The sequence below is a fragment of the Cucurbita maxima genome, unplaced genomic scaffold, assembly GCF_002738345.1.
Source record: "Cucurbita maxima cultivar Rimu unplaced genomic scaffold, Cmax_1.0 Cma_Scf00006, whole genome shotgun sequence".
NCBI lineage: Eukaryota > Viridiplantae > Streptophyta > Magnoliopsida > Cucurbitales > Cucurbitaceae > Cucurbita > Cucurbita maxima.
In genome coordinates this window covers 3,345,828-3,373,026 of record NW_019272022.1, presented here as the reverse complement: position 1 = coordinate 3,373,026, position 27,199 = coordinate 3,345,828, and the positions used below count along the sequence as shown (strand labels likewise).

The 27,199-nt window shown below is 35.2% G+C and overlaps 4 protein-coding genes across 6 annotated transcripts in view; 1 reads left to right on the top strand and 3 right to left on the bottom strand.

Moving 5' to 3' along the window:
* The window catches only part of LOC111480801 (LRR receptor-like serine/threonine-protein kinase FEI 2), a 9,336-nt gene extending 5,984 nt beyond the window's left edge, over positions 1 to 3,352 (bottom strand). The window contains exons 1-5 of the mRNA XM_023125966.1: positions 3,178 to 3,352; positions 2,006 to 2,221; positions 1,411 to 1,546; positions 407 to 478; positions 242 to 313 (exon numbers count right to left, since the gene is read on the bottom strand). Of these exons, the coding sequence (XP_022981734.1) occupies positions 242 to 313; positions 407 to 478; positions 1,411 to 1,546; positions 2,006 to 2,102 (377 nt within the window). The 5' untranslated portion in view covers positions 2,103 to 2,221; positions 3,178 to 3,352. The remainder of the gene's footprint in view (positions 1 to 241; positions 314 to 406; positions 479 to 1,410; positions 1,547 to 2,005; positions 2,222 to 3,177) is intronic.
* A 1,297-nt stretch (positions 3,353 to 4,649) lies between these two features.
* On the top strand, positions 4,650 to 11,773 carry LOC111480800 (translation initiation factor IF-2, chloroplastic). Its single transcript, XM_023125965.1, has 13 exons — positions 4,650 to 4,849; positions 4,977 to 6,573; positions 6,738 to 6,770; positions 6,920 to 7,033; positions 7,239 to 7,388; positions 7,548 to 7,646; positions 7,733 to 7,795; positions 8,734 to 8,889; positions 9,067 to 9,132; positions 9,245 to 9,481; positions 9,585 to 9,860; positions 10,542 to 10,730; positions 11,231 to 11,773. Exons 2-13 carry the CDS (start codon positions 5,074 to 5,076, stop codon positions 11,390 to 11,392), a joined length of 3,045 nt encoding a protein of 1,014 aa, XP_022981733.1. The 5' UTR covers positions 4,650 to 4,849; positions 4,977 to 5,073; the 3' UTR covers positions 11,393 to 11,773.
* Positions 11,774 to 12,401: 628 nt separating this feature from the next.
* On the bottom strand, positions 12,402 to 18,414 carry LOC111480803 (DNA repair protein recA homolog 1, chloroplastic). Of its 2 annotated transcripts, XR_002717921.1 has the most exons (14): positions 18,163 to 18,414; positions 17,663 to 17,754; positions 17,350 to 17,425; positions 16,989 to 17,051; positions 16,711 to 16,840; positions 16,512 to 16,597; positions 16,306 to 16,431; positions 15,816 to 15,920; positions 15,587 to 15,643; positions 13,912 to 13,974; positions 13,749 to 13,825; positions 13,519 to 13,591; positions 12,791 to 13,148; positions 12,402 to 12,646 (listed from the first exon to the last, which is right to left on the bottom strand). XR_002717921.1 is itself a non-coding variant. In XM_023125969.1 (13 exons), the coding sequence occupies exons 1-13, from the start codon at positions 18,367 to 18,369 to the stop codon at positions 13,047 to 13,049; spliced, it is 1,257 nt and encodes a 418-aa protein (XP_022981737.1). In that variant the 5' UTR covers positions 18,370 to 18,414; the 3' UTR covers positions 12,648 to 13,046. The 2 variants fall into 2 exon arrangements, 1 of the variants encoding a protein (XP_022981737.1); XM_023125969.1 differs by lacking the exon at positions 12,402 to 12,646 and having other exon boundaries at positions 12,648 to 13,148.
* A 1,000-nt stretch (positions 18,415 to 19,414) lies between these two features.
* Positions 19,415 to 26,991, bottom strand: LOC111480967 (NAC domain-containing protein 21/22-like). Of its 2 annotated transcripts, none has more exons than XM_023126212.1 (6): positions 26,820 to 26,991; positions 26,632 to 26,703; positions 25,607 to 25,696; positions 23,265 to 23,494; positions 20,899 to 21,176; positions 19,415 to 19,930 (listed from the first exon to the last, which is right to left on the bottom strand). In XM_023126212.1, the coding sequence occupies exons 4-6, from the start codon at positions 23,443 to 23,445 to the stop codon at positions 19,436 to 19,438; spliced, it is 954 nt and encodes a 317-aa protein (XP_022981980.1). In that variant the 5' UTR covers positions 23,446 to 23,494; positions 25,607 to 25,696; positions 26,632 to 26,703; positions 26,820 to 26,991; the 3' UTR covers positions 19,415 to 19,435. The 2 variants fall into 2 exon arrangements, with proteins under 2 accessions (XP_022981980.1, XP_022981981.1); XM_023126213.1 differs by having other exon boundaries at positions 26,825 to 26,991.
* Between the last annotated feature and the right edge of the window lie 208 nt (positions 26,992 to 27,199).

The window sequence follows — 27,199 nt, the reverse complement described above, 5'->3', positions numbered from 1 at the left end:
AAAAAAAAAACAATAGGAAGAATTCAAATGAAATTCATGAACCAAGAGAAGACTAAAAAATTTTTACATACATTAACAAGATATGCAAATATCCAGCATCAACACATTGTCTAGAGCACGGGATTTTTTTACCGTTTAACCCCCCCCCCCCCCCCCCCCCCCCCCCCCCCCCCCCCCCCAAGGAAAAATAAAGATAAATAAATATTAGACATTCTGACTACCAATCGCTGTAAATACTTACACTCCCTGCAACTGTGAGCAATTGCCTAATTCTGATGGAATTGTCCCATAAAAGTTATTGTCATGAAGTGCTCTGTAAAATGAAAAATTGGTAGCGTTAGATTTATTAACAGGTCTAATAATATCCATAGCCATCAACTGCCTGATAAACAACAGAAATACATACAAAATTTTTAAGTGGTCAAGTTTTCCAAGTTCAGGGGATAAAGATCCACTAAGTTTGTGATGAGGAAGACTCCTGCAAGATAACCAAAGAAGATTCTTAAGAATAAGTAAGTAAATAAAAATCTAAAATCTATAGATGTACTTCATAAAATAGTAAAACAACCAAATGGAACATCATGCTTGGCAACTAGTGATCTGATAAGAACTTAAGATGACGTAAATGCATCTAAATGAAGTACAAAGTTATGACATTATGAGTCTACCTCCACCCTTATATAACATACACGCTAACAAAGGAAGCACTAAAGAATTTCTAGCACAATGTCGAATGCCAATATTCGAATATAGACAATAAAGCAAAAATTTGTTTGAGATTTACAGGATGATGTCAATAAGAAAAGAAAATAAATAAATTTCCATTTTGTATCGACGCTTAAGTAGAGAGATTTCTTTTTCCGTTGATTTCCTCGAATATTATGTTCGCACAGTCATAATATAGAGGATTAGTAAAATATGCTTTTGATTTGTCAGTTCGCGACTTATGCTTGGAGAAAGTTGCTTAAGGTTTTAGGTTCGCTCACAGGTGGTTCTGCTAGTATTAATTATTTTAAATGGAAATAAAGACATCAAGCTTAGAAGTTAGAAATAGGACAAGACCAATTTGAATTTGAAGTGTGCTTTCATGACTTTTATTGGGTGCAAGTGACAAGAAAGGAAGAACATTACTATTGAAGATCAGGTTAGAAAGAACTTCTGTTCAGCAAAAAGTTCATTTCTCTCATAGAAATTTGCGTCCTACCTTTTTCTAAACCCATTAACGCTTTCTAAACAAAACGATTTAGTTTCTTACCGAAAGAAAAATAAATATAAAAAATACTAATTATAAAAAAACTGGTGCATATATAGAGGTACTTATTACCAAAATGAGGAAAATATGATATTTAGTACAGTAAATTTTTAAATTTTTAAATAAAAAGGATGAGAAACCTCCCAAAATGAACTCACAGATATATCACTCTCTTAGTTTTTGGATCACACGTTACTCCTCTCCATTTACAAGGATGGGATTCTTCTGGCTTCCATTGAAGAAGAACGCCATCAGAATCAAGAATTGCTGCTCTGAAGCTCAAAAGTGCCTCACCTACAATAAACATGAGATACCAAGCACTGAGAGAAAGAATCATAATGTGCAGTTATCTTCCAAAACAAAAATGGAATGTGCACATTTCTTGCTCAATGACAACATCCCTCATAGGTGCACAAGAGCATTACATGGGTCCTATTGCAAAACATTCCCACTGATCTTAATTTTTGTCACAAGCACTAGGGGCTCCTTGTCTGCCCCAGGCGAAAATCCATACCTTACAAAATTCTAATAAACGAACATTTAACTTACAAAAGTCTAATAAACGAACATTTAACTTAACCTTCGCTCAAGAAAAGGCATCATGATGGTTAAGATTGGTCATAGGATCATAACCTATGAGTGCTTTTACTCTATATTTCACAGAGTGCAGTATTAATGTGGTAAGAAATGCAAGGTGACAGAAATCGATATGCATAACCTCTATATTTAAAAGCAAAGGAAGGTAAATCATACCATCAGAACTGGTACCACTGCTTCTGCTCATTATCATGAAAAGCGGCACAATGTGAAGAATCAGTAGCCATTGCCATTTTACCGTATAGAAGGCCATGGTGGCACCAGTCGAGCATAGTACGATTACAACAAACCATCTGAGATCTCAAAGACTGGAATGGTTTTCTTGAACATAATGTAATCTGTAACAAAGAGCTGCCGCAAGGAAGACAACACCTGGCATAGAAGAAGGTGCTTACTCTTGGCAGGAAATGCTAATCTCTTAGCAGATGACGGTACAAAAATGCAATAACTCTGTACAAAATTCTCAACGTCACAGATTTTGCTAGCAGTTTTAAATTACTCCAGTTCACACCGACCCACAAACCATGGCATACTATACTATATATCATATGACCCCAAGACCATTCAGACTAGAAAGAGTAATTGGTACATATTATTTTCCTAACACATTTGACAAAATGCTGGCCCATGATCTAATCTGACATTATGTTGCTGAGGGGTCGTAAAAATACGGCGGCATAATAAACTAAACCGATGGGATTTAGAACGATAAACCTCCAAGTTCAGCAAAAGTTTAACACACACAAATAATCCGGTGGGCCAGAAGCTTTTTCATTCTACCATTCTCTGTGGATATGCCACAAGAAGCCAGAACATAAAAGTAAAGAGATAACTATATATATTTATAAAAGAAAAGTCCATGATAAATTCAACAACCGTCACCATTAAAGCAAAAGCTATAGCATATTACTCGATTTTTCAGAGGAATGAACTTCACTCGATCAATATTCCTCAGTTCATGCAATTCATATAGTTATATTCCAAAGAGCCGAGCAGCATAAAAACAGTAGTAATATTATAATTTTCAACAGAAACTACTTGAATTTGAAGCAACAGAAGTAGCAACAATTTCAGCTCAAACTAATTTTAATTTCAAATCGAGCATTTATAGTCAAAGCAAAGTGAAATGATCTCACGAATCACACTAAAAACACATAAATTACACATTTAATAACTCGTAAAAGAAAAAAAAAGAACAAAAAACAAAAAGAACAGCCAGATAATTGAAAATCAACGAATGATTGCAGATACACAATACGAATCCAAGTAGCACAACAAATTTGAGTAAAATTAGAACTAAAAATGGCAATAAGAACAGACATTCGAACCTGCAAACCGATCCAAGATCCAGGAATCAGAAAATGTGGATGAATCGGTGGATGTGACGTTAAGAAAAACCAAAAATCGCCGTGAGCTTGTGAAATTGAAAGATTCCTGTCCGTTTCTGAGTGATGAGAGAGAGAAAGAGAGAATGAGTGAAAGAGTGAGAGTGGAATGTTGAAGAAAAATGCTTGGGATTTGAGAATGGGTCACTGTTTCAGCCAATCAGAAGGAAGTGGACTCACACGTGTGTAACTGTACTCTCACACGTGCAACCGACGCCTTTACCTGCCCCGCCCGTCGTTGAATCGGGCAGGAAAATTCCCCACCTATAAACCCGCCACATTAATTAATATCGCTTTTTTAATTAAATAAAATTCATTAATAAAGGATACAAATATTCTTAAATTATGAATTGGTTCATTATTACTCTCATATATTTTTAAAATTTTAAAATTAGATTTCACATTTCAAAGGTTAAAAATATTTTTAAATTTTATTTTAAAAATTCAAAAATAGTCCTTCAATAATTACTAATAATTAAATAAAAAATAAAATACAAATGACTAAATTGAAACTTTATAACCCAGGAAAAAAATTAGATTAAAAAACGTGCGAACCCTGAGCATGACTGACATATACTCTCGACAAAAATAAATAAATAAATAAATAAACTCTCTACTTGAAAAGGGAACCATCGAATCTATAATTGAATGATTATGTGACGAGAGTATAGCTAATTGGAGAGACATTACTTGGCTTTTGTTTGTATTAGTGGTTAGTGTGAGATCTCATATCAATCGGAGGGAGGAGTTAAACATTATTTATGAGGGTGTGGAAACTTCTTCGTACTAGACGCGTTTAAAACCGTAAGGTTAACGATTATATATAACCGACCAAAGCGAACAATATCTGCTAGCAGTGGCAATTGGCCCACAATAGAAAGCAGAGGAAGTTAATGAGTCGAATAAGAATAAGTTATTTACCCAAAGCAAACAATATCTGTGGTTTGGGTTGTAACCGTTGGCCCACCATCAAAAGCAGGGGAAGCTAACTGAGTTGACTAAGAAGAAGTCGTTTACCCAAAGCGAACAATATTGACTAGTGGTGGGCTTGAGCTATTACAGTTGGCCTACCATCAAAATCAAAGGCAGCAGTAAACTTGGATGGTTAAAGTTAGCCCACCATCAGAAACAAAGGAAGCTAACCGAGTTGACTAAGAATAAGCCGTTTACCTCGAGAACTAAACAAGATATTTGTCTAACGTCATGGACAAAAATTAACTGTGATAGTCTCCGTCCCATTTCGTTAAAAAAATCTCTCCATATTCCCTCTTCTATAACCCGTTTAAAGGAAGATTCTTGCCTCATAAATTAAATCTCTAATTTGAAACTCTTTTAACCTATGAATTATTAGTGTAAAAGCAATTTTTATAATCTAAAGGAAATGGAAAGAACGGAAGAAACTGTGGATGGAAATCCAAAATACGAGAGCCTTATCTCCTCAAGCGTTAATCGATAGGCTGGGAAAGAGCCACACACGCTCACACCCACATCTCCCTGAAGCCCACCACCAAATTTCTAGCTTCTTTGCCTTCAGAACCATATGTTTTCATAACGACCCTCATCCACTGGCGCCTCTTCAAACTCTCGATTCATTTCAAGTCGCATGCGTCAAGAGGTAAGCCATTTCCCACTGCTAATTACCCAGTTTTTGATTCTGGGTTTCCATTTTCTTCAACCAGCTCCTTCTATGTTCTTATCTACTTCGCTTTTGATTCTTGGAAATTCCATTTTCTTTGCGTTAGATTGAATTCTGGGGTTTCGAAGGGCACTGAACACAGGGCAATTTTGTTTGATGGGTTTGTTTAGAGCCATTGATTGATTAAGTAGGGCGAGATTTTCATGGTAGTTTTAGTTGTAAGTATGCAAGGAACAGGAACAATGGCGTCTGTGGCTTCCCTGTTCAACTTATCTGGTGTTGGAGTGATTGGATCATCAGAAAAGCCTCGCTCTCAGTTTCGTGGAGTGTGTTTATCGAGGAGAGGGTTTAAAGGAAGCAATAAATGGTATTATGTTCCATTTCCTCTCTGTAAATATTCAGCTACAACGACAACTGATTTCATTGCTGATCAAGGCAATGCCATCTCCGTTGATTCTAGTAGTTCTTATATTAGAAGTAAAGATAATGATGGCACAGATTTTCTTCTTAAGCCAGCCCCTAAACCAGTGTTGAAAGCTGCAGAATCTAAGCCCCCCCTTGTAGGTTTGAATAAAGTAGCTTGGGAATCTCCGAAAAGTAATGGGGATTCGAACGGTAACCGAAAATTGTTGGATAATGAAGAGGAAAGAAGTAAGGTGATTGAGTCTCTTGGGGAGGTATTGGAAAAGGCTGAAAAGTTAGAGACTCCGAAGTTGGGTGCGAACAAACCGGGAAGAGGTGTAGATAAGCCAATGACATCAGGGTCGAGCTCTAGTTCGAATTCGAAATCAAATCGTTCGAGAAGTGTTTGGCGTAAGGGGGATGCAGTTGCACCAGTGCAGAAGGTTGTAGCGGAACCGTCTAAGGCTATTGGTAAAGTTGAAGCTAAACCGGGGGGAGCTAGTACGGTAGAGCCTCAATCACAAGCTGGTTTTCGAACTGCTCAACCACTTGTGAAACCACAATCAAGGTTACAAGCAAAGCCTTTGGCAGCGCCCCAGCCTGTGTTAAAGAAACCAATTCTGAAGGATGTGGGGGCAGCAACTGTGGCAGCAAATGATGAAAGTAGTGCAGCGGCGAAGACAAAAGGGAGAAAGCCGATTCTGATTGACAAATATGCTTCGAAGAAACCTGTAGCTAAACCGTTTGACTCTGAAGCCGTCATGGCCCCGAAAAAACCTGGAAAAGCCCCCCCTCCTGGAAAGTTCAAGGACGAGTACCGTAAGAAGAATGTTGCATCGGGAGGTCCAAGAAGGAGAATGGTTGATGATGTGGAAATCCCAGACGACGTTTCCATTCCTAGTGTGACTACAGCACGAAAAGGAAGGAAATGGAGCAAGGCAAGCCGTAAGGCTGCGAGAATCCAGGCTTCTAAAGATGCAGCTCCGGTGAAAGTCGAAATTCTAGAAGTTGAAGAAAGTGGTATGTTACTTGAGGAATTGGCCTTCAACTTGGCTATCAGCGAAGGTGAAATTCTCGGGTATTTATATTCAAAGGGGATTAAGCCTGATGGTGTGCAAACTCTAGACAAAGATATCGTGAAGATGATATGCAAAGAGTACGACGTGGAGACCATAGATGTTGATCCGGTTAAAGTCGAAGAATTGGCTAAAAAGAAGGATATTTTTGATGAAGAAGATCTCGATAAACTTCAAAGCAGGCCTCCAGTCATCACCATTATGGGACATGTCGACCATGGCAAGGTAATTCGACGTCTTTCATTCTCCCTTTAGCTTTCGGGGTTTTCTTCGAGTCCTAATTTTTGTTTCAATCCATTCTAATCATTCCTGGAATTCGAGAAAGCAAGCTTTTATTTATTTTTATTTTTAAAATCTAATGAATCTTATTTTTTCTCCTCTCTTGGCAGACGACACTTTTGGACTACATCCGCAGGAGCAAGGTACTCGTGCAAGCTTAAACGTCTTTCTTGATGCTTTGCCTTTCTGGAATAGAGTTATCAGCTAACTTTGCAACAATTTAGATCTTTTGCTAATGATTCTAGCGTTTTAGTTATGTCACCTCTAAAGTTCGAGTGCTGCTCATCCATAGGTAGCTGCATCGGAAGCTGGTGGTATTACTCAAGGAATTGGTGCTTATAAGGTGTCGGTACCACTAGATGGCAAGTTGCAGCCATGTGTATTCCTTGACACTCCAGGGCATGAGGTACCTAAAACCGTGCATCGTCTTTCTAAAAATGGAGCATTTACATGATATTTTCTTATCTTTTGGCGTATTCGCTGTCATTGGATGAATTTTTGGGCAACGTTTTATCCGTTGGATTCTTTGTGGCATAATTTTCTCAGACAGGAATTGTCATTTGTATATACCATCCCTGCGTTCAGATAATGTATAGTGTCCATTCCTGTAGGCGTTTGGAGCCATGAGAGCTCGTGGTGCTCGGGTGACAGACATTGCCATCATTGTGGTGGCTGCTGACGATGGTATCCGGCCTCAGACAAACGAGGCTATAGCTCATGCCAGAGCAGCTGGAGTGCCAATAGTGATTGCGATAAATAAGGCATGTAAACAGTAAAAGACCTCGACTAACATCTCTACCGTACAATTTCGTAAAAATGTTTATAGAAAAAGATAAATGTCCTTGTATAAGCGTGTTATATATCCTAGTAAAAGCTTCGAAACTATTGATTAATTTCTCATTTCGTTTACATTTTTCCAGATCGACAAAGATGGAGCTAATGCAGACAGAGTGATGCAAGAGCTTTCCTCTATCGGTTTAATGCCAGAAGACTGGGGCGGTGACGTCCCTATGGTGCAGGTAAATATATCTCAAACGCAGAAATTGACCTTGAGTATCTCGGATTTATCTATTTTCAAACTTATGCTCGTAATATTTTCTAACAGATTAGTGCTCTTAAAGGGCAGAATGTCGATGACCTGTTGGAAACAGTAATGCTTCTTGCTGAGGTAAGTGAAACGTTGCTATTACGTCGTGTTGATTTTAGTATTTTTACATCTTGGAAATCATCCAATTATGGTGGCTCTGGCTGTTCGTCGTCGTCGTCGCTTAATGCTTAAGGTCTGAGAGAATCATAATCCTCTAAATAAAGAACAACACACCGAATATGCTAATATTTATCATGCCCAACTCGTTAGAGACGTAATCTATTCGTGCTCGAGTTAATGCCTTTGTGAAGATATCTCCTAATTGCTCTCCAGTCTTCAGATATCGTGTGGATACCAAACCTTGTTTTATTTTTCACATAAAAAATGGCACTTGTCGTCAGTGTGTTTAGTTCGCTCATAAAATACCAGATTAGATGCGATATGAAGAGATGTTTGATTATCATACCACAATTTGGTGGTGTTGTGATATCAAATCTTCGTCAACTCAGTCAAGAATCTTTTCTTTCCTCTCCCTATGGATCGAAATGTGGAGATACCTTAATTCCGGCCGGAGTCTCCCTATACCAAACCAACTCGCCTTCAACTCAATCAATGAAAAGATATCTGAGTTAGGTTTGGACCCTTTGCTTAAAAGTGGACTCGACCGATGTTTCCTTTCCCAAACTAAAGGAATTTCAAGTTTTCCAATAGCTATTTGACTCATTCACAATAAGTGGATTGAGGCTGAGATATTGCGAGAGTTAACGGATTGTTGTGGACTTCGGTCTGTCCGTTTTTTTCTCATTATCAATTAGGTCTAGTTTTGTCGCATCGAGAGGAAATCCCCATCAAAAGTTTAGCTATGCCCACCGGTCTTAAATTGGACTCCGTTTCTTACTTAATTTTGAGATTCCTTTTCATCGGGCTGAGTTTTCGTACGCCTTAGTATATTTTTTTTCATTTTATTCCCTCACATAAACTTTTCAACGTATGTTATCTAATTTTTTTTCGATGTTCAGTTGCAAGAACTGAAGGCTAATCCTGATAGAAGTGCGAAGGGGACAGTTATCGAGGCAGGTCTTGACAAAGCAAAAGGACCATTTGCTACGTTTATCGTACAGAATGGAACCCTTAAACGGGGTGACGTTTTAGTATGCGGGGAGGCCTTCGGGAAGGTTGGTACTTTAGAATTTTTCAAATTCAAAAGTGCTTTTTGTTTGTACATTTGTTACTATGTGGCGCAAATAATCGTGAAGTTATTCTGCGTTCGTTTGATTATGTTATTATTTTTGGTGATTTTTGTTGATGTCAACCATTTCTAAGGAGTTCGTTTACCTGTATAACTATTTTAGGTTCGAGCTTTATTTGATGATGGCGGAAAACGGGTCGATGAAGCTGGACCTTCCTTACCAGTGCAGGTTTGTGGATCATTACTTGTTGTTTTTGTTTATGTCAAGCAGATTATGAGTTTCACTTTGTTAGATATTCTCTGATAGTCTAATTGTCTGGTTTTCTTAATCTGTCCCACAGGTCATTGGGTTAAATATTGTGCCAATTGCTGGTGATGAATTCGAGGTTGTCGATTCCCTCGATACAGCTCGTGAGAAGGCCGAGTTACGTGCTGAGGCCTTGCGGTCTCAACGAATATCAGATAAGGCTGGAGATGGGAAGGTTACCCTTTCTTCTTTAGCTTCGGCCATTTCATCAGGAAAGCGATCCGGGTTAGACTTGCACCAACTGAACATAATCTTGAAGGTCGATGTTCAGGTACATCGGGACGTACATCTTTCTTACACTTGTAATCTACAATGAATTTGTTGAGATGAAAATTTGTGCACATTATTCACTTGTTAATATTGTCGATGACTAGGGATCGATCGAGGCTATTAGACAAGCCCTTCAGGTGCTCCCGCAAGATAACGTCTCCTTGAAGTTTCTTTTGCAAGCAACTGGGGATGTGACCTCCAGTGATATTGATCTGGCAGTTGCAAGCAAAGCCATAATTCTAGGATTTAATGTTAAAGCACCAGGTTCTGTTAAGAGTTATGCAGAAAATAAAGCTGTTGAGATCAGGCTCTATAGAGTCATTTATGAGCTTATCGATGACGTACGGAACGCAATGGAAGGACTACTAGATCCTGTAGAGGTCAGTACTTAAAGTTTTACCTTTCCAAGTTATAACGACGTGGTACACGAGTTTGTGAAAGTAATTCCAAATCGGTTGGAGAGGGAAACGAAACATTCCTTATAAGAGTGTGGAAACCTCTCCCTAGCAGACACGTTTTAAAACCGTGAGGCTGATGACGATACGTAACGGACCAAAACGGACAATATATGTTAGCAGTGGGCTTAGGCTATTACAAATAGTATTAGAGCCAAACATTGGACGGTGTGCCAGCGAGGATGTTGGGCCCCCAAGGGGTGGATTGTGAGATCTCACACCAGTTGGAGAGGGGAACAAAGCATTCCTTATAAGGGTGTGGAAACCTCTCCCTAGCATATGCGTTTTAAAACCGTGAGACTGATGGCGATATGTAACGGACCAAAGTGGACAATATATGTTAGCGGTGGGTTTGGGCTGTTACAGTAAGTTTAATTTTGATTTGTATTTACAAGAGAGGCTCACACTCAGATACGCCTTAATTTTGATTTTTTTTTTTTTTTTTCATTTTTGTCGTTTAACTCGATCGATCAACTTGTATGCTCGTCGTGTCAGTCCCTGTGACAATATCTTCGTTTGGTTAAATTGTTGGCTTGAACCTTCTCCACCTTCCTCATTGAAGATTAACATATATATAGCTGAGATCTGTCATTTGTCTTTGAATAGGAACATGTACCAATGGGGTCAGCAGAAGTCCGTGCAGTATTCAGTAGTGGCAGTGGTCTTGTTGCTGGATGCATGGTAGTGGATGGAAAGCTGGCTAAGGGCTGTGGCATCCGGGTTCTGCGAAAGGGTAAAACGGTATATAATGGCCAACTTGATTCGCTGCGACGAGTTAAAGAAATCGTGAAAGAGGTACGTGATTATCCTTCCCTTTGATTGGGAACATGCTTAGCTTGAGCTTAGTTCCCTATGTAGATTGATATAAGTCTTAGCTTCGCCCAAGCACACTGCTTGCAAATATTGTCTCTCTTTGAGTTTTTCTTTCGGGCTTTATCTCAAAGTTTTTAAAATGCGTCTGCTAGAGAGAGGTTTCCACACCCTTATAAATGGTGTTTCGTTCTCCTCTCCAACCGATATGGAATCTCACAATAAACGCGTTTTAAAAAAATCTGGAGGAAAAACCTGAAAGTGAGTCTAAAGAGGACAATATCTGGTAGCGGTGAGTTTGGACTATTACATTAGATTTGTGGATTAGAGTAGACATTGACCTGACCCAAGTACATAACTAGTGACTGCAAAATCAACACCATGATGCCTCTTGGTCGCTGCTCGTTTTATGTGTCGGATTTTGTTCTGAAAGATGTTCGATCGTTAATACTGCTTTTAAGGAGAATGAATGGTCTGTTTTATAGGTGAATGCTGGCCTAGAGTGTGGCGTTGGGATGGAGGAGTACAATGATTGGGAGGTGGGAGATATAATAGAGGCCTACTACACCGTTCAGAAGAAGCGGACGCTTGAGGAGGCCTCAGCTTCAATGGAAGCTGCTCTGGAGGAAGCCGGAATTGGCATGTAGACAAAGAAACCCAGTAACTTGCCAGGCCAGCCTAGGCCATACTTATCTTTATGATCAAATGACTGCCTTCTGCAATGCTTTGGCCATTTTTTGTCCATTCAATGTTCGACGATACCGAGGATGATGACGTGTCATTGCTTTGTGATTCACTTGAGGACCAGGGTGACGTCGAGAAGCTGAAGGCTTTGTGTTGCTGTAAATATTCAATACATGATCTCCGATTCTTATTGGTAAGAGGAAAACCGTTATTATTTAGTTCTCAATGCTCGAGCGTTCAATGCGATGTAAACAGCGAACTGTGAACACAGCACAAAAATGTAAGAAATGTCAACAAATTTTCAATGATGCTTTACAATTTGCATCATTTTACCCCATGTTGAATCCTTAACCTTGCATGATTTTATCAAATTCACTAAAAAAATCAGCAGATTAAGATTAGAATGTAAGAGGAGTTGTATTCGTGCCAAGGCTTGTGTATTTGTACAGTCAAAATCTTGCTAATCACAAATTACACACAGAAAAATAATAAGATCGTGTATAGAAAAAATAATAAGATTGGGTATATAAGATTTTGTTCAAATTAATGAAATTTATTATTATCTCTAAGCATTTTTACTTAATATTAAAAATAAATCAAACATGTTAATATGTCAATCGTGATAAAAGGATTAGGTTATTGGTTCTTAGTTATTGATAATGATAAAATTCTAGATTTACATTTAATCCCTAAATTTGTTTAATATATCTATGAACAAGTGAACATAAGTTGGCAAGGCAAGGATCATGGTATGAGCCATTAAAGGACGTCCAAGGAAAGCTAACAGGGATTATTAGTAACCCCCTCCCTACATACCCAGTGATCATAGTTTTGGCCTACAAGCTGAGGTTGGTAAAACAGTTGCCTTGGAAGGAGGCACTAATGGCATGAATGACCTTATCCATCTATGAGATGTGCTGGTTTCTTTTAGTTTTAAGTTTCAAAATCATCACAACCAAATGCTTCTGTATAGCATATTCAAGAGAAATGCATTGGGATAATAGAACCGACCCCTACAAAGAACCCTAAGTTAATTTATGAACATGTTTTTTTGTATACCGACAGTGAAATTCAAGTAAAGAAAAAATGGAACTACTAACCCCTGGTACTATTAGGGAAGGGGCTTTCATATAAGAAACCATACCCTGCTTGCTTGAATTCCATCGCCCTCAGAGATGGTGATTATAATTCTGATGCAATTGATGTAATCTATAAATCTGGATGCCAAGCAGTGGTAAAAATTTAGAAATGTTAATACTTCAAGTACACAAATCTGAATATGATACCTGATAAGTTGCAGTACAAATTACAACAGTACTTCCACATCAACTTCTCAAGAATACGGTTCAAATCATACCGACCTGTTTTAAGCGATACCAAAGGAGAGACTCGTGGATGATCCAAAATGTTGTCTTCGGATGTTCGATGCAAAAGGAGCCAGTTTTCGGTCTTCATCACATCTATCTTGCACCTAACTAAAAAATTAGGCAGAATTCTTTACTTCTAATAGCATCACTGGATGTAACACGGAAAATCGATCTATCGGGGCCTATCAAGAAATGTTGCTTCTGCTTGTAGTCTCTGTAGCTACTGCTTAATCGTAGCATAGATTGTTCATTATTCAAACTCCTCAAGAACCTCTTCTTGATTCGGCAATGGCTTTCTGAGAGATTGAAATCCCATTTGAACAGTTCCGCTAGTTAGCGTGGTCTGCACCGTCTGCCATACATTTAAGAAAACCAGAATTTTCATGAAAGACAGCAATTTCAAGTAGATCTTGGTAAAAATATATAATTGTCACTAAACATGACAAGCAAGCATTAACTACCACCCTAAATTATTTAAGCCTAGTGTAATAACTATTTGATTTTTTTAAAATTGTGTTTATTTTCTCACCATTTCTCTATTATGATTTTCATTCACAGCATTTAAATTTTCAGTTGAATTCCACAAAAACAAGTTTATAAGAACTACGATCCCGATTGATTAGAAAACAAAAATAAGATTTTGAAAGCTACTTTTTTTTTTCTTCAAAACATAGTAGAGCAGGATCAAAGTTCTTATAAACTTGTTTTGAGCAAAAACAAACCTTCTCAATTTCATCTTGAAGAGCAGGATTGTCTTTTAAGTATTGCAGAGCTCTGTCTCTTCCCTGTCCCAACCTTTAGCAAACAAGGAAATAATGATCTTTTAGAGAAAAGCATAACAATATTGTTGCGCTTTAGTCAACAGAATGCAAAGCTCAATGTTAATGGAACACCTAGAAGATAGGATAGTCAGAACATAAGACAGCAAAAAGCGATTAATAACACCATAAACCTGTGGTCCCCATAACTGTACCACGAGCCCTTTTTCACTACAATGTCCATAATTTCAGCACAATCTAAAATGCAACCCTGTGGGGAGTAAAGAGTAGAATTTGAAGTTAGAACAGAATATTTTGCGCCTACAATTGAAAAGTGCTTACTCCTACAATACTCACCAGTTTACTTACTCCCTCTCCAAAGATTATTTCGAATTCGGCTTGCTTGTATGGCCTCGACACCTATAGCAACCCATTTTGGATAAAATATTCTATGTTTTATGGAAAAAGATTGGAAGCTCAAGGTGACAATATAGAGCCTTTAAATTACAAGCATGACTAATATTTTCTGCCATATACCATAATACTAAGAAGATATCATAACAAAACATTTTATTAATTGATACGACAACTGAAAATAGTTCAAATGCTACAAGACATCATTCAAAGTGATGGGTAAACCAATTCATCAAAATGTTGTATTGTGGTTGACAAATATAATATAACTTCATGTGCTCCTAAAATAATGAATTTTATCAAACTTCTCATTGAAAATCACTTTGGTGGTTGGAGAAAGTATCCTGTTTGGAAGCACCATTTGAGACTTTAAGAGTTCTTTTTATCTTGGAAATGTTTGTAGTAATTATTTTATTAATTTGTAAGAGTCCTTTGATATATGAGTAATGGGTTGGTGAACAATCTATTTCTCTCTTGCAATTTTCCTTATAAGCTGCGTTGCAAACTTCCCTCTGAATTTAGTGCGTTGCACATTTTTTAGTGATAAAATTTCTAGTCTTTGTGTGTAAATATTAGGAATCAATATTTAGTCTTTATTCTTTCCTGATGTAGTAATGGGTCTTTCTCCAATATAAGAAGACCTAGGTGGCGCATATTTGAATAACATACCCCTAAATTTAAGATGGTATTAGAGAGGAGGTCCTTAGTTCAAATGTCCACTGTAATGATATTTTCTCCCAAATTAAGAACACAAGGGCACGGTTGCACAACCTATAAAATAGATTTTGTTTAAATAAGCTCGTTAAAATTCTGCAATCTTTCTACTCCACAGAATCCACAAAATAGCTCATCTCGGTTTTCTTTCTTCTAAGTTTCTATTTGTATTCAGAATAAAGCAACATCCTCCATAATATTTCTCTATCTTAAATGATAACCACGCAAAAAAGCAAATAATCCTCAGTCCCAACCATTCCTAGTTGCTATGTATCATCTTCGTTAACAAGAGAATCTTAAATCATGAAGATTAGACCCCATTTGAAAACCACTTGGTTTGTGGTTTCTGAAAAGTAAACCTATAATTACTATTTCCATATATATGTTATTTGTTTTGCTATCTACTTTTTACATATGTCTTAAAAAATCAAGTCAGGTTTTGAAAACTAAAAAAGTAGTTAAAAAAACTTGTTTTTGTTTTTGGAATTTGGTTAAGAATTCAAATGTTTTCTTAAGAAAGATGAAACTAATTTCAATTATGAGAAAAACCAGCACAATTTTTAAAAACTAAAAAACAAAAGTCAAGTAGTTACCAAACGAGCCCACCAATTTCACTGCAGAACTAAGACAACATCACAATACCAACTTGAGGGTATTACCGAAAGCCATATATAATAAGAAAAATTATCTTTAAACCACAACAAAAAAATGTAGAGGAAGATTCGATAGAAGAAGCATCATTCCGATCAAATGCACCATATGGAAACTAACAAGTATCATTAGTTTATATTTGCAAATGAATATATTAGAAATTGTAAAAAAATCAACGGAAAATGCTACGAATGAAAAGGTTCATAAGAATTGACGAGATGCTAAGCAAAAATTGATTACTGCTATAGTTTACCTTGCTCTTTTGCACTCTAACACGAACTCGAATCCCAATTTCTTCATCTCCTTTAGCCTTTAAAAGAAGGAAGCACACAGCATAAGGCTTGCCTCAATCGGATGTTATGACATTAATGCAAATTGTAATTGCTTCTGTACTTTCTAAATGAGAGTTCAATTTGTCTTTAAAAGAGAAGGAAAAACTATTAATTGGTTCAGATAAAGCAAATAACAGAGAGCATTCTTACAGACTTGAGCTTCCCAGTCTGACGTATTTCAAGTCGAAGCGAGGCAAAGAACTTTAGTGCAATTCCTCCACTTGTCACTTCTGGGTTCCCATAATACACACCAATCTAATAAAATTAAGAACAGCAATATCATTATGCTTGCAAAAATATTACATATGAGGATATTGATACAGTACTAATAATAAGGTTAAGAGTAGAATTCTCACACAGGATGCAAATACATGATAAATTCAGTTTAACCTGGCTTGGCCAAACAAACTGACTCTGATATTTATTTTGTTTATTTAATTCTGAGAAGAAACACAATCATTATAAAATTACAAATATATAGAATCCTTTTTAAAAAATTAAATCCGTGAAGGAAAAATAAAAACTAAATCTTAAACCTAAAGAAAGCCCCCATGGAAATTGACCCTGTGCCATTACCATGCACAAAATTTACCCAACGTTGAAGATAGAATTATTAAACCTAATTGAAGAATGAAATAACCTTATATCGTATTTGATTCAAAAAGATGAGAGTGCAACCAGCTTTTGAGGCATTTCCAGACATTTTACGAAGAGCTTGACTCATAAGCCGTGCTTGCAGACCCATTTGCTGCATGCCAATCTCACCCTACAAAGCAAGGATAGGAAATATAAGATTAGCAATCTTACAAGAAAGCTTTAGAAACTCAAGAAGGTCATAAAAATTACTTCAATTTCTGCTCTTGGCGTTAGAGCAGAAACAGAATCAACACAAATGAGATCTACAGCACCAGATCTACACATGCGATCTGCAACTGATATAAGAATATCCATCCATTAATACACATTTGTCACAAGCATACCACAGCCAAAAGGCACGAGCACTATTTCATTCAAGAAAATCGTGAAGCAAACTAGGAAATATTACTCTCAAGTGCCATCTCTCCATGATCAGGTTGGCAGACAATCAAATTTTCTACATCCACTCCCACAGCTTTAGAATATGCTGGATCAAAGGCATGCTCTGCATCCACAAGCATCGCATTTCCCCCTAGTTTCTGCATGTCACAACTGAATAGGTACTAATTCTCATAACAGAAAAAACTAGCATGTTCCTAGTGCCTCCTAGCATCTCAGCAAATAAAAAAAAAAAAAATAGCAGTGAGAAGTAACAATATATGTATATATATACACACACGCATGTACCTGTACTTCTGCAATTGCATGCAATGCTAAAGTGGTCTTTCCACTACTTTCTGGTCCAAATATCTGGAAAAAGAATGATGAAATAATTATTTTGTGACTCTAACTTGTTTGGCTAAACACGTGAAGGGGAGATAGATAATTTTGTTCATAGTTTCCGCATAGTATATTATTTTTCTCCCAACCAGGCTCAACAAAATTAAGGTATGTACTATTGTAGTGAGCTAGAGATTACGCTCATTACAAAGCAAATTGACAATTTCCATCTAACTAAAATAGCCCACAAATTTGGTAGGCCAATTTCCTCAACTTGAAAATTTTCCTTTACCTTTATACCCCAACCTCCAAGTACAAGTAAACATACCTCAACAATTCTGCCTTTAGGAAGGCCGCCGCCTAAGGCGCAGTCTAACGTCAAACAGCCACTTGGGAAAGTTTCCCTGTAAGGACAGAAGATAACAGAAATTTAAACCTGACAAGCAAAACTAACATTAAACTTGCCACTTCAAGAAATGAAAATTTTCCCAACGTAATTTTGCTAAAAAAATTTCGAACCAGCCAACTGCGGTAGTAAATCTACAAAACTTAAACGAACCATTAAAACCCTGTTGACCAGTTGAAAAATTTCAACTTTTACGGTCTTCTCGGGAAAAATAAAATAAACAAAAAGGACATACACTAACGCTCCTCCAGCACTTCCGAGTCGTGTAACACTTCCTTTCCCAAATGAGCTATTTATGTCATTCATTGCTGCTTCCAATGCCTTTTTCTAGGACGACATAAACGTTACAATATCTGAGAAACTAATAACTCATAAGTAGATAAGTGCTGGAAAAGCAACATAATCACAGTAAACAAATATAGTCAAATATTAGATTCGCAGATGGTTTTTTCTCCCCCTGCGCCCAATTGTGTCGTAATGACGTTGCCTCCCTTTCTATTTATCACCATTTAACAACTGACAACCCTAACAAAACAGGGTTCCAACTTGATACGCAAACTCGATTGAAAAAAACTTGATACACGAATTAGATTAGAAAAACTCGATACACGAATGAAAACAAACCACGAAAAGTGAAATAAAAAGCATTGCAAACATTTCAGACCAAAAATTAAAAAAACAAATTAGTACAAGCTGCAAATGGAAAATTCATAGAAAAATGAATCGCATGAGTACCCTGTCGACGGAGCGAGGATCAAAGTCGCCGGAAAGAGCTCCATTAACATTAACGTCGAACTCGCAACGAAGCTTTCCAACTCGCTTGCCTGTATTGGACAGTGAAAAGGGCGAGAAATGGCGGCGGCGAGAAGATGCTGCGCATGGCGGGAACAGTGTCCGGCATGGAAGAGTCTTGCAAGCCAGTGGATTCGAAATGAAATCCATAGACAAAGGTAAGCGAAGCGTAACCGAGAAGCAGTGAGTAAAGAGTGAAGGGAGGCGCGCAAGGGTTTATTTATAGAACATTTTTCCCTTTGACCGAGTCAAATACGTGACTACGCGGAACAATTATTATTATTTTCCTTTTCTTAGTTCATTAAAATAAACAGTAAATCGAGCGTTAAATTATTTTCCTTTGCAAAAGAAAAGGATTTCACATTCAAAAAAAAAAAAAAACGAAACTTTTTTATTTAAATTAGGTTAAATTTTTAAAAAATTGAAAATTTTGATTTGGTTTAAACTTTTTTTTTTCATTATTGCACAAAAATGGTATGCTCAACCATCAACTAAGTAGTCATGCCTATGCAAATAAGAGGCATCACGTTAAAGGGGGAAGAAGAAGCATTCTACACAAAACCAAGAAGTCATGCCTAAGCAAATAAGAGGCATCACGTTAAAGGGGGAAGAAGAAGCACTCTACACAAGTGAAAGTCGGAGCAACAATAAGTCGTCTACCAAACATGGATACAAAAATGATGACAAAGGAAGAAATCAACAACCTAAAAGAGTTAAGAAGAACAACAATAAAAGTTCTCAAGAGAAAAAATTTGAAGGTATTTGCTAGAAGGGTCACATGTTCAAGGATTGTTGTTCCAATAAAAAGTATGTCGAAAGCATGGAGAGATGCACTACCACTTCATGAGAAAGCCCAGAAGGAAGAAATCGAGAGTCAGCATGAGATAAAGGAGGACTAATGCTGAATAAATATATACATACACATACATACATACACACACACATATATATATATATATATATATATATATATATATATATATATATATATATCACTTCAAATTTTTGCTATAATTATGGAAAAAAAAAAAAAAAAATCAAACATTGAGTTCATGAGCACTCACATGATCAGTTTTACTGTTACAATTCATCAAAGCCATGAATTAGGCTTTAAAAAGTACCCCACATATGCAATAAAATTTACACTTGGGAAAAAAAAAAAAAAAAAACCTTTAAACTATACATCAATCTTATGTTTCTCCATTTTCCTCCCGAGTCATCTGTTCCATAAGCTGGCTATGTCATCTCCAACCTCAGATAAGAAGCTATCAGAGCTGCCTTCTCCCATGCTGGGTTGCCCAATGAATGAATTGCCATTTGTTTCCATCTTAGTAATGTTATTTAAAACAACTTTGAGAACTTTTGAGTCACAGCCAAACGGGTCTATATTTGAAGAACAAGTGCTTGAATTTGGCATTCCTCCAAACACGGTGGTAAAGTTCTTGATGTTCTTAGCTGGGTTTGGCTCCATTTGAATGAGGTTTGAGAGAGGTGGGGTGGTTTGGTTTTGAGAGAAAATGGAGAAGCAGGGCACTTGCTCATACTCATTTAGATGACTGCTTGGATTTTGATCAAAACTGATGTAAGAATCCATTAAACCCGGGAGAGATGACGAGGCAGCGACGTCGTTGTAGCAGCTGCTGCTTCCCGTGCTCGGTTGAGTGGTAACTTCCTTGTGTTTGAAGAACAGTCTGCACAGAACCCAGTCCTCCTGTGCACACAAGCAAAACAAGCCACAACAGTGAAAAACAACAAATGCAGACTTTATCTGTTGGATTCAAAGTCTCCGAGAAGTTGCTATCATCTATTTAATTAAGTAAACTAATCAGCGCTTCGACGTAACGCAATCCATTATTATGAACAAGAAAATCTTTCTTCATCAGCTATCAACATTATTATAAATTTTTGAAGAAAGTCATCCCATGGCAAATAAGACAAAGTTGACTTCGGTGAGGGAGATTTATAAAGAAAGACTTCAATTCAAGACGAACAAGCCAACGAATATGGTAATCCTCTAAATACAAGTTGCACCCACATGTTATTTTTAGCATGTCCAAGTCAAGCCAATATAGGCTTTGAAAAAAGGGCAGAGAAAATTTACTCTCATAATCTCCCTCAATTGAACTGATATTAATCTTTGTCTGACTAAAATGACACATTGTAGGGAGAAAATTCAAGCCTAAATTAGGGAGTCTCAACCCCAAATCTCAAATCAACAATAGAAATTTCTAGCTAAACAAAGGTAGTATACTCAACAAAACATAACAACGAGGTGAATCCACGTCAATTGACAAAAGAGAACACAGAAAAAGCTCAACAAATTCAGACATTTTTTACGAGGAGGGCATGAAAGAACAGGGGAGTGACAGAATTCATTTAAATTAACAACAAAATTTCTAGCAAAACCATCGCTATTAAGTGATTAACCAAGCCCATACATTCATCAAAACATAACAATTAGTTGATTTCACGTCAGTATACATAATAATAACACAAAAAAAGGCTAAAAAATTCACACAGGCATTTTTACAAACACTTGGAGGGCAAGGCAGAAAAGGGCACAGATGAATCTGAATCCAATCAACAAAAGAACTTCTAGCTAGACCATCAGTAATGAGTTGATTAAGCAAGGCAATATTCACAAAAATAAAGGAATAAAGAGACAGCATTGATTCATACCTTTGGAGATGAGTCTTTGAGAGGAGAAAGGGGGCCTTCAAGACGAAATTCATGCATAACCCACTCAGTTTTTCGGCCTTTAGGGGCCCTTCCTTGGTAGAAAACAAGGGTTTTTCTCATGCCAACAAGTTGATTGGCCTTGTGAAAGATGGGCCTATCCTTGCCAGTGGCCTTCCAATACCCTGAGGCTGTGGCGCGGTTTGTTCTAAGCCCAGTCGCGTACTTCCGGTCCCGCTGGCTGAAGAAGTACCACTCCTTTCCCCCCACGCACGCCTCCCCTATACAAAATTTATAATAAACCAAAAACATGATTAAAAATTTAGGTTAAATTATTTATTAAAATTTTCAATTCCATTATCAATATTTGAGCTTAATTTTAATTTAATTATTAAATCCTTTTTTTTATTTATTTATACGATTGTGAGTCAGTATGTTCGATGATCGTAATAAACTTCAAACATACATAAATAAAGCACAAAAAAATTATTAAATGGAAGAAAATAATATACGAATAATAATAAGAATTAATCGAATTAATTTTTTTTTGACCAAGAACTAAATTTTTATTTCACCAAATATTTATATTATAAATCAATATTACAGGGTGGGTTATAGAAGACTAATTATTAACCCAAAAGTTTTTTTTTTTTTTTTTTTTGTGTGTGTTTTTAAATTATTTCAAATTAATTGAAAATCAATAATGTTCAAATTATTTAATTCAAATTTTACAATTTAATAAATTATCTTATAAATTGAAAGAGATTTATGAAAGGGCAATAAATTAAATTTTATTCAATTTGGCATTTTCTTTTATTTATTTATTTATTTTTGGCTTAAATGACAATGCATTCAAAAGTCTTGAAATAACTAAAAAAAAACACAATAAGTCAAATGAAAAATACATCTAATTAAATACAATATTATTGTAAATTAAATATATTTTTTAAAAAAACTAGTTGATATTATATAAAAAAAACATCTAAAAGTCAAATTAATCTAATTTTTAAAATTTAATAAGACAAATCATTAATATTTAAAATGATAATTAATGTTTTATTCAGGATCATTTGATACTTAGCACAGAAAGAAACTTTAGCAAATGAGTCATCACGGATCAACCATATCTAAATTATATGCATAGTTCAAGTGTCGTTATCGATCCATGCAAAGAATTATTGGGAATTAAAAAATTCACATTCAATAACGCTCGAAGATTAAAAATAAAAATAAATAAAAAATAAATAATTAAAAAGGGCATATGCATGCATGAAAGTGACAACCCTAATGGGATTTGGTAAGGATACAAAATTTAATTATTGGGGAAAAGAAAAAAAAATGGATTTTTCTAAATTATAAATAATTAATGAAATATAATTTAAAATTTACATATTGCAGGTCTGCTATTGGGTGGGAACAAAGAACAACTTGATGATATTTTGGGTTTATTTTTATTTTTATTTTTATTTTATTTTTGTTAATAAACTGCCAAAATGTCTATTCCAACTGCATTTACTTTTGAATTTGGATTTTTTTTTTTAATTATTCAATTATATTATCCATATTTATTTATATAAATATAGGTAAATTACCATTTTGACCTATTTATAACAGTTTTTCCTTTAAAAAAAATGCAACATACCGAACATCACTTGGAAAAAAAAAAATTGGTAAGAAAAAATAAACCATAAATTTACAGCATGGTAATTTTTTTTAACTTTTCTTATAGAAGTTACCTCAAACTAAATCTCATTCTATTTTTTTGTTTTTTTTTTTTTTTTTTTTTTTTTTTTGTTGTTTAAGTTTCGGAATTTTAAAAACCTTTTAAATCACACACTTTCCCATATAAATTCAAACAAATAGAACTTAGATTTAAAGAGGTCGATCAAAATAAAACGGGATTTTGATCTTAGATAAACTGAATTTTTAGGTTTCGAAATCGCAAAATCCATTCAAACCACACTTTTTTATTTTCGCAAATCAAGATCTAAAAACACGACACAAATCAGATCTTTAAACTCGAGCTTTAAAGATTCAAAATCTGAGAAACCTTTCAAATTACACACTTTTATCTTCAAACTTGACCCATATAAATTCGAGTTTTCAGAACCCTCATGCATTCAAATTCGTATAATAAACACGAGCCACACAAATTCCAACTCACTAGAATCATATACAAAACAAAGCTACCTCAAATCAAACCCTGTTTTACTTTCATCGACTCTCAGTTACGTCAAATCAAATTTCGTTTTATTTTTATCGAGAGGCAGAAACCTGAAATCTAGAAAATATAAATTAAACGTCACAAAGTAGATGAATAAATTAAAGGTTACTAAAGAAGAAAAAGAAAAAGAAAAAGAAAAACTTACTTGGAATATCCCAGGGCTCACACTTGTTGAGGTCAACTTCAATGAAGAGAGAAGAAGAAGAATGAGGAACAGACCCAATTTTGTTGATCAGATAATCACACACCAATTCTTCGTCTCTTGGATGGAACCTGAAACCAGGAGGAAGCTTGGATTCCACCATGCTTATGTTCTTCTTCTCCATTTCTTCTCTCTCTCTCTCTCTCTAGAAACCCAGTTCTCTTCTGCAAACTCTAAGAAGAACAAGAAGAAGAAGAGGAGAGAGAAGGGGAATTGAAGAAATAAAGTTTATATGAACTATCATTTTATATATATATATATATATATATTATATGGAGGATATTAATTTATTTCTTGTGGAGAGAGAGAGATGGGCTTTGAATGTCATCAACTGATTGGTCAAACCATCTCAGGGCACATTTAAACAAAAAAAACATCCAATTATATGGCGTAATATCTTATTATTTTTATTTTTAGTTAATTAATTTTATGAATAAAAATATTTTATACTCTTTTTAATGGTTACAGATGAATTAATTCTAAAAAAAATTCAAATTTATGAAATTAAAAGTTTTAAGTTTGTTTAATAATTATTAAGAATATATTATAAAATCGTAGTATTTATCAAAAATTAAATTGTTATCAAAGGGAGATTTTAGAGACCAAGGCCTATTCACGCACATCCCCACCTGTTCCTGTTCCGCCAAAAAAAGTATACCTATTGCACGACTCACATCTCTTAGCTCGTACACTAAAACCATTATTATCCTTAAAAGTTGGTCTCTCTTTTCTCAATTTGACCACGCGGTCAAAACTCTCCTAAGATCCGCTTTGTGACATGAAATTATCTTGAGGTAACAAGATCTTGCTCCTCCTCCTCTCTTTTGTTTCTTTTTTATTATTCGAGCCTATTCCAAAGGAGAAGATCTCGTAGGCCGAGGGATCTATAGAAAAGATCAAGAACTAAATAGATACAAATTTCAAAGTTTATCGATGAAATTTATAATTTAAGAATTTTTAATTAATTAAAAATATATATGAGAGAGAATTTGGTTTGGTTTGAAGTTATGGAAGGGTCTGTTTGGAATTTAATGGTGTGTCAATATTAATAAAATTTTGGATTATGCAAAGAGTTGGGCACCTGAATCTAACCAATCTTCATATTTAACTTGTGCAATATTCTAACCTAAATATCTGGCTGCTAAAATCTTCATGCCTCCCCTTATATTTTTAATCCCTTAATTTAGGGACAAAATTAAATTTGAATAAATGGTTGAACTCTAATTTGGCTTCTAATTGTATCAATTATTTTTGTACTAAAATTATTAAGTATAACAATATATTAACTTAAACATATTTTTGTTAATGGATATTTTTTTATATTTATTTAAAATATGAGGATCTCTTCCAAACCGAGTGGGGAGAAAATTTTCTACATTAGTTAAACAGGAATAGAGATTAAATTTCCCGTCCCCAACTTCATCCCACAAAAATCTCCCACCTTGTACATCCTCTTAGAAAAACAAAATTAAAAGGACTCTCACCTAGTTTGGCTGATTAACCTCTAAAGGTTTGGACGTGTGAATCGGTTGGATTTTCTTAATTTTCAAATATTTCATCAACACTTTTATTTATTTTCTATTATTTATAATAAACTTATTCCTAAAAGAAACTTATGGTCAACCATCCATATACATTTTTCATACAGAACCACTCAATATTGGTGCGTATTTAACACAAACATGAAAACGCACATACAAACATGAAAACATATGAACAATACAGGTAATAAATACAACATATACCAACATATATGTATATGTGTATATATAAACATGCACATCACCCATCTATGTATAGAATGCCTACCTAGATATGTACAAACAATAATCCTATCAATAACTCATATAGATTAGACTATATAACTCCTAACATCTTTTATGTACATAATATATACCATACAATAACTCAACATTATCTTGTTCTCGTTATCTTCCTTGACAATAGTCTTTTCTTATGAATTTCTTTTCGTTCGTAGTTTTCTCTTTTCGTTTGCCATTGTAGACATTTAAATACGTCTAATTAAATGGTATAAAAAGTCAAGAGTTTAAATTAAGAAAAATAAGTCTTATGAGTCGTCATTTTCAAAACTATTGACAATTAAAAAAAAAATCTTTAAAAAAATGGAGTTTTAGAATCGAAGAATGGGAATTGTGATCTAAAATCTAAAATTATAGTCCTAGAATGCAAAGAAAATGAATGCAACAATGTTCAATTAATCAAATCTCGAGTTTGTCCAAAGAATCATAAGTCTTGATGAGCATAGCTTAATTGAATGTACATACCTTTAAACGGTGATTCATGCATGAAAGTTCAGTGGCCAATGAAGAAGACGAGTTGTAGGAGACAGATGCTCATCATTCAAAAAGAGTAAGCTACAATGACAAAGAATTAAACACATTCTAATTAAAAATATATAAACAGAACTATTATTATATTAAATTTTATAAAATAAAGACAAACCATGGGCAAACAACTTTTTAATGTAAAAAAAAAAACATGTCAAAGGAAAAATAAAATAAAATTTTAAGGAATAAAATAAAAAAAACAAATTGCATACTAGATTATCACTGAATTTTCCTTCTTAATTATCAAAGGTAAAGATTAAATTGGTATAGAAAAATTAAAAAAAGAATAAAAAAACTGGTCGAAAATTGGTATAATTCAACCGATAAGCTACTAATAGCCTTCTAAAATTTTCAACTAATTAAGCGAGGGACGACTTCTGTCTATTTATTGATAAGCTACTAATCTTTTACCGACATTAAAGAAAAAAAGAAAAAAAAACCTTCAACCCTTATCTAAACTCCATCAACATCCTAGGCCTTCCCAATCCCAATCCAATGCTTAATAATTTTGATTAAGACAGAGAGACATCATCATCCCATTCCATTATCCAAATGAATTAAAACCTTTCAACACATAATTCCTTTGTAGATATACTCAAACTTTCCCAAAAGCTAAAGGATTCCACACAAACAAACAAACACTGAGAAAGATTTCTGGATACCAAAGGATTCCATTGTAATAGAACTGACCAATCCCCGCTCCTCCATAAACTCGAGTAAGAAGACATCGAAGGAAAAAGTCTCAGACTTTTCCATTTTATCAGACATATGAACCTTAGAAATGCTCTTTTTAGAGGAGTGGGATTTTAATAACCTAGAATGTGCCCGCCTTACCGCTCGGCCATGCCGCCAAAACGATACAAAATATTGGTTTGACAAGTTCATATGTAGTTAGTTTGACACCAGCCATTTTAAACTGTACCATCTTTGTTTTCTACTAAAGACAAGAGATGACTACGTACCTTTCTACTGATAGCAACTCCCCTTCTAATTCTTTCATCCGCTGGTCTCTGAAATTGTACTCCAGCCATATCCTTAATGGAAAGAACAAGAGAATCTAGTGCTATTCCGCGACAAAATAGTATTCAAAATAGAGATATGTATCCCACACACTGAGGAACTGCGATATGTTTAACTAAAGAAGCCGTACCATACTGAAATTGCAGTTTGATTTGTCAACTCATGCAGCCGTTTGAGCTTCTAAACAAAATCTTCAGGTCAATATAAAGGTCGATGATCGACTTGAGCATAGTTCAGTTGGTTAAGACATATAATCTTAAATGCAGATTTTCAACCCCACGTGTTATTGAACTTAAACTAAAAAAATCGGATTAGGATAGATATTCCTTCCTGCTTTTGAGATTCTTCAAAAGTTTAGAGAGATTACAACTTTGCCACTGGGCTAGGCAGGAAGAAATTATTGTAAACTATTTGACTATTTTACAGAAGATACATAAAGGCTTCTTTCTGATTGGTCTTCTTATCCAATCTCTCATTGTCTTAATTCAACCAAAAAAAAAAAAAAAAAAA

Excerpts from the sequence above, each read along its gene's own strand:
- LOC111480800 (XM_023125965.1), top strand. The coding sequence starts at position 5,074 with ATGGTAGTTTTAGTTGTAAGTATGCAAGGAACAGGAACAATGGCGTCT. Across the intron at positions 6,574-6,737 it reads GACATGTCGACCATGGCAAG|ACGACACTTTTGGACTACAT; the intron begins GTAATTCGACGT and ends CTCTCTTGGCAG. Across the intron at positions 9,133-9,244 it reads GACCTTCCTTACCAGTGCAG|GTCATTGGGTTAAATATTGT; the intron begins GTTTGTGGATCA and ends TCTGTCCCACAG.
- LOC111480803 (XM_023125969.1), bottom strand. The coding sequence starts at position 18,369 with ATGGATTTCATTTCGAATCCACTGGCTTGCAAGACTCTTCCATGCCGG. Across the intron at positions 17,052-17,349 it reads CTAAAGGCAGAATTGTTGAG|ATATTTGGACCAGAAAGTAG; the intron begins GTATGTTTACTT and ends TTCTTTTTCCAG. Across the intron at positions 15,921-16,305 it reads TGAATCAAATACGATATAAG|ATTGGTGTGTATTATGGGAA; the intron begins GTTATTTCATTC and ends TAATTTTATTAG.
- LOC111480967 (XM_023126212.1), bottom strand. The coding sequence starts at position 23,445 with ATGGAGAAGAAGAACATAAGCATGGTGGAATCCAAGCTTCCTCCTGGT. Across the intron at positions 21,177-23,264 it reads TGAGCCCTGGGATATTCCAA|GGGAGGCGTGCGTGGGGGGA; the intron begins GTAAGTTTTTCT and ends AATTTTGTATAG. Across the intron at positions 19,931-20,898 it reads TCAAAGACTCATCTCCAAAG|GAGGACTGGGTTCTGTGCAG; the intron begins GTATGAATCAAT and ends TTGTGTGCACAG.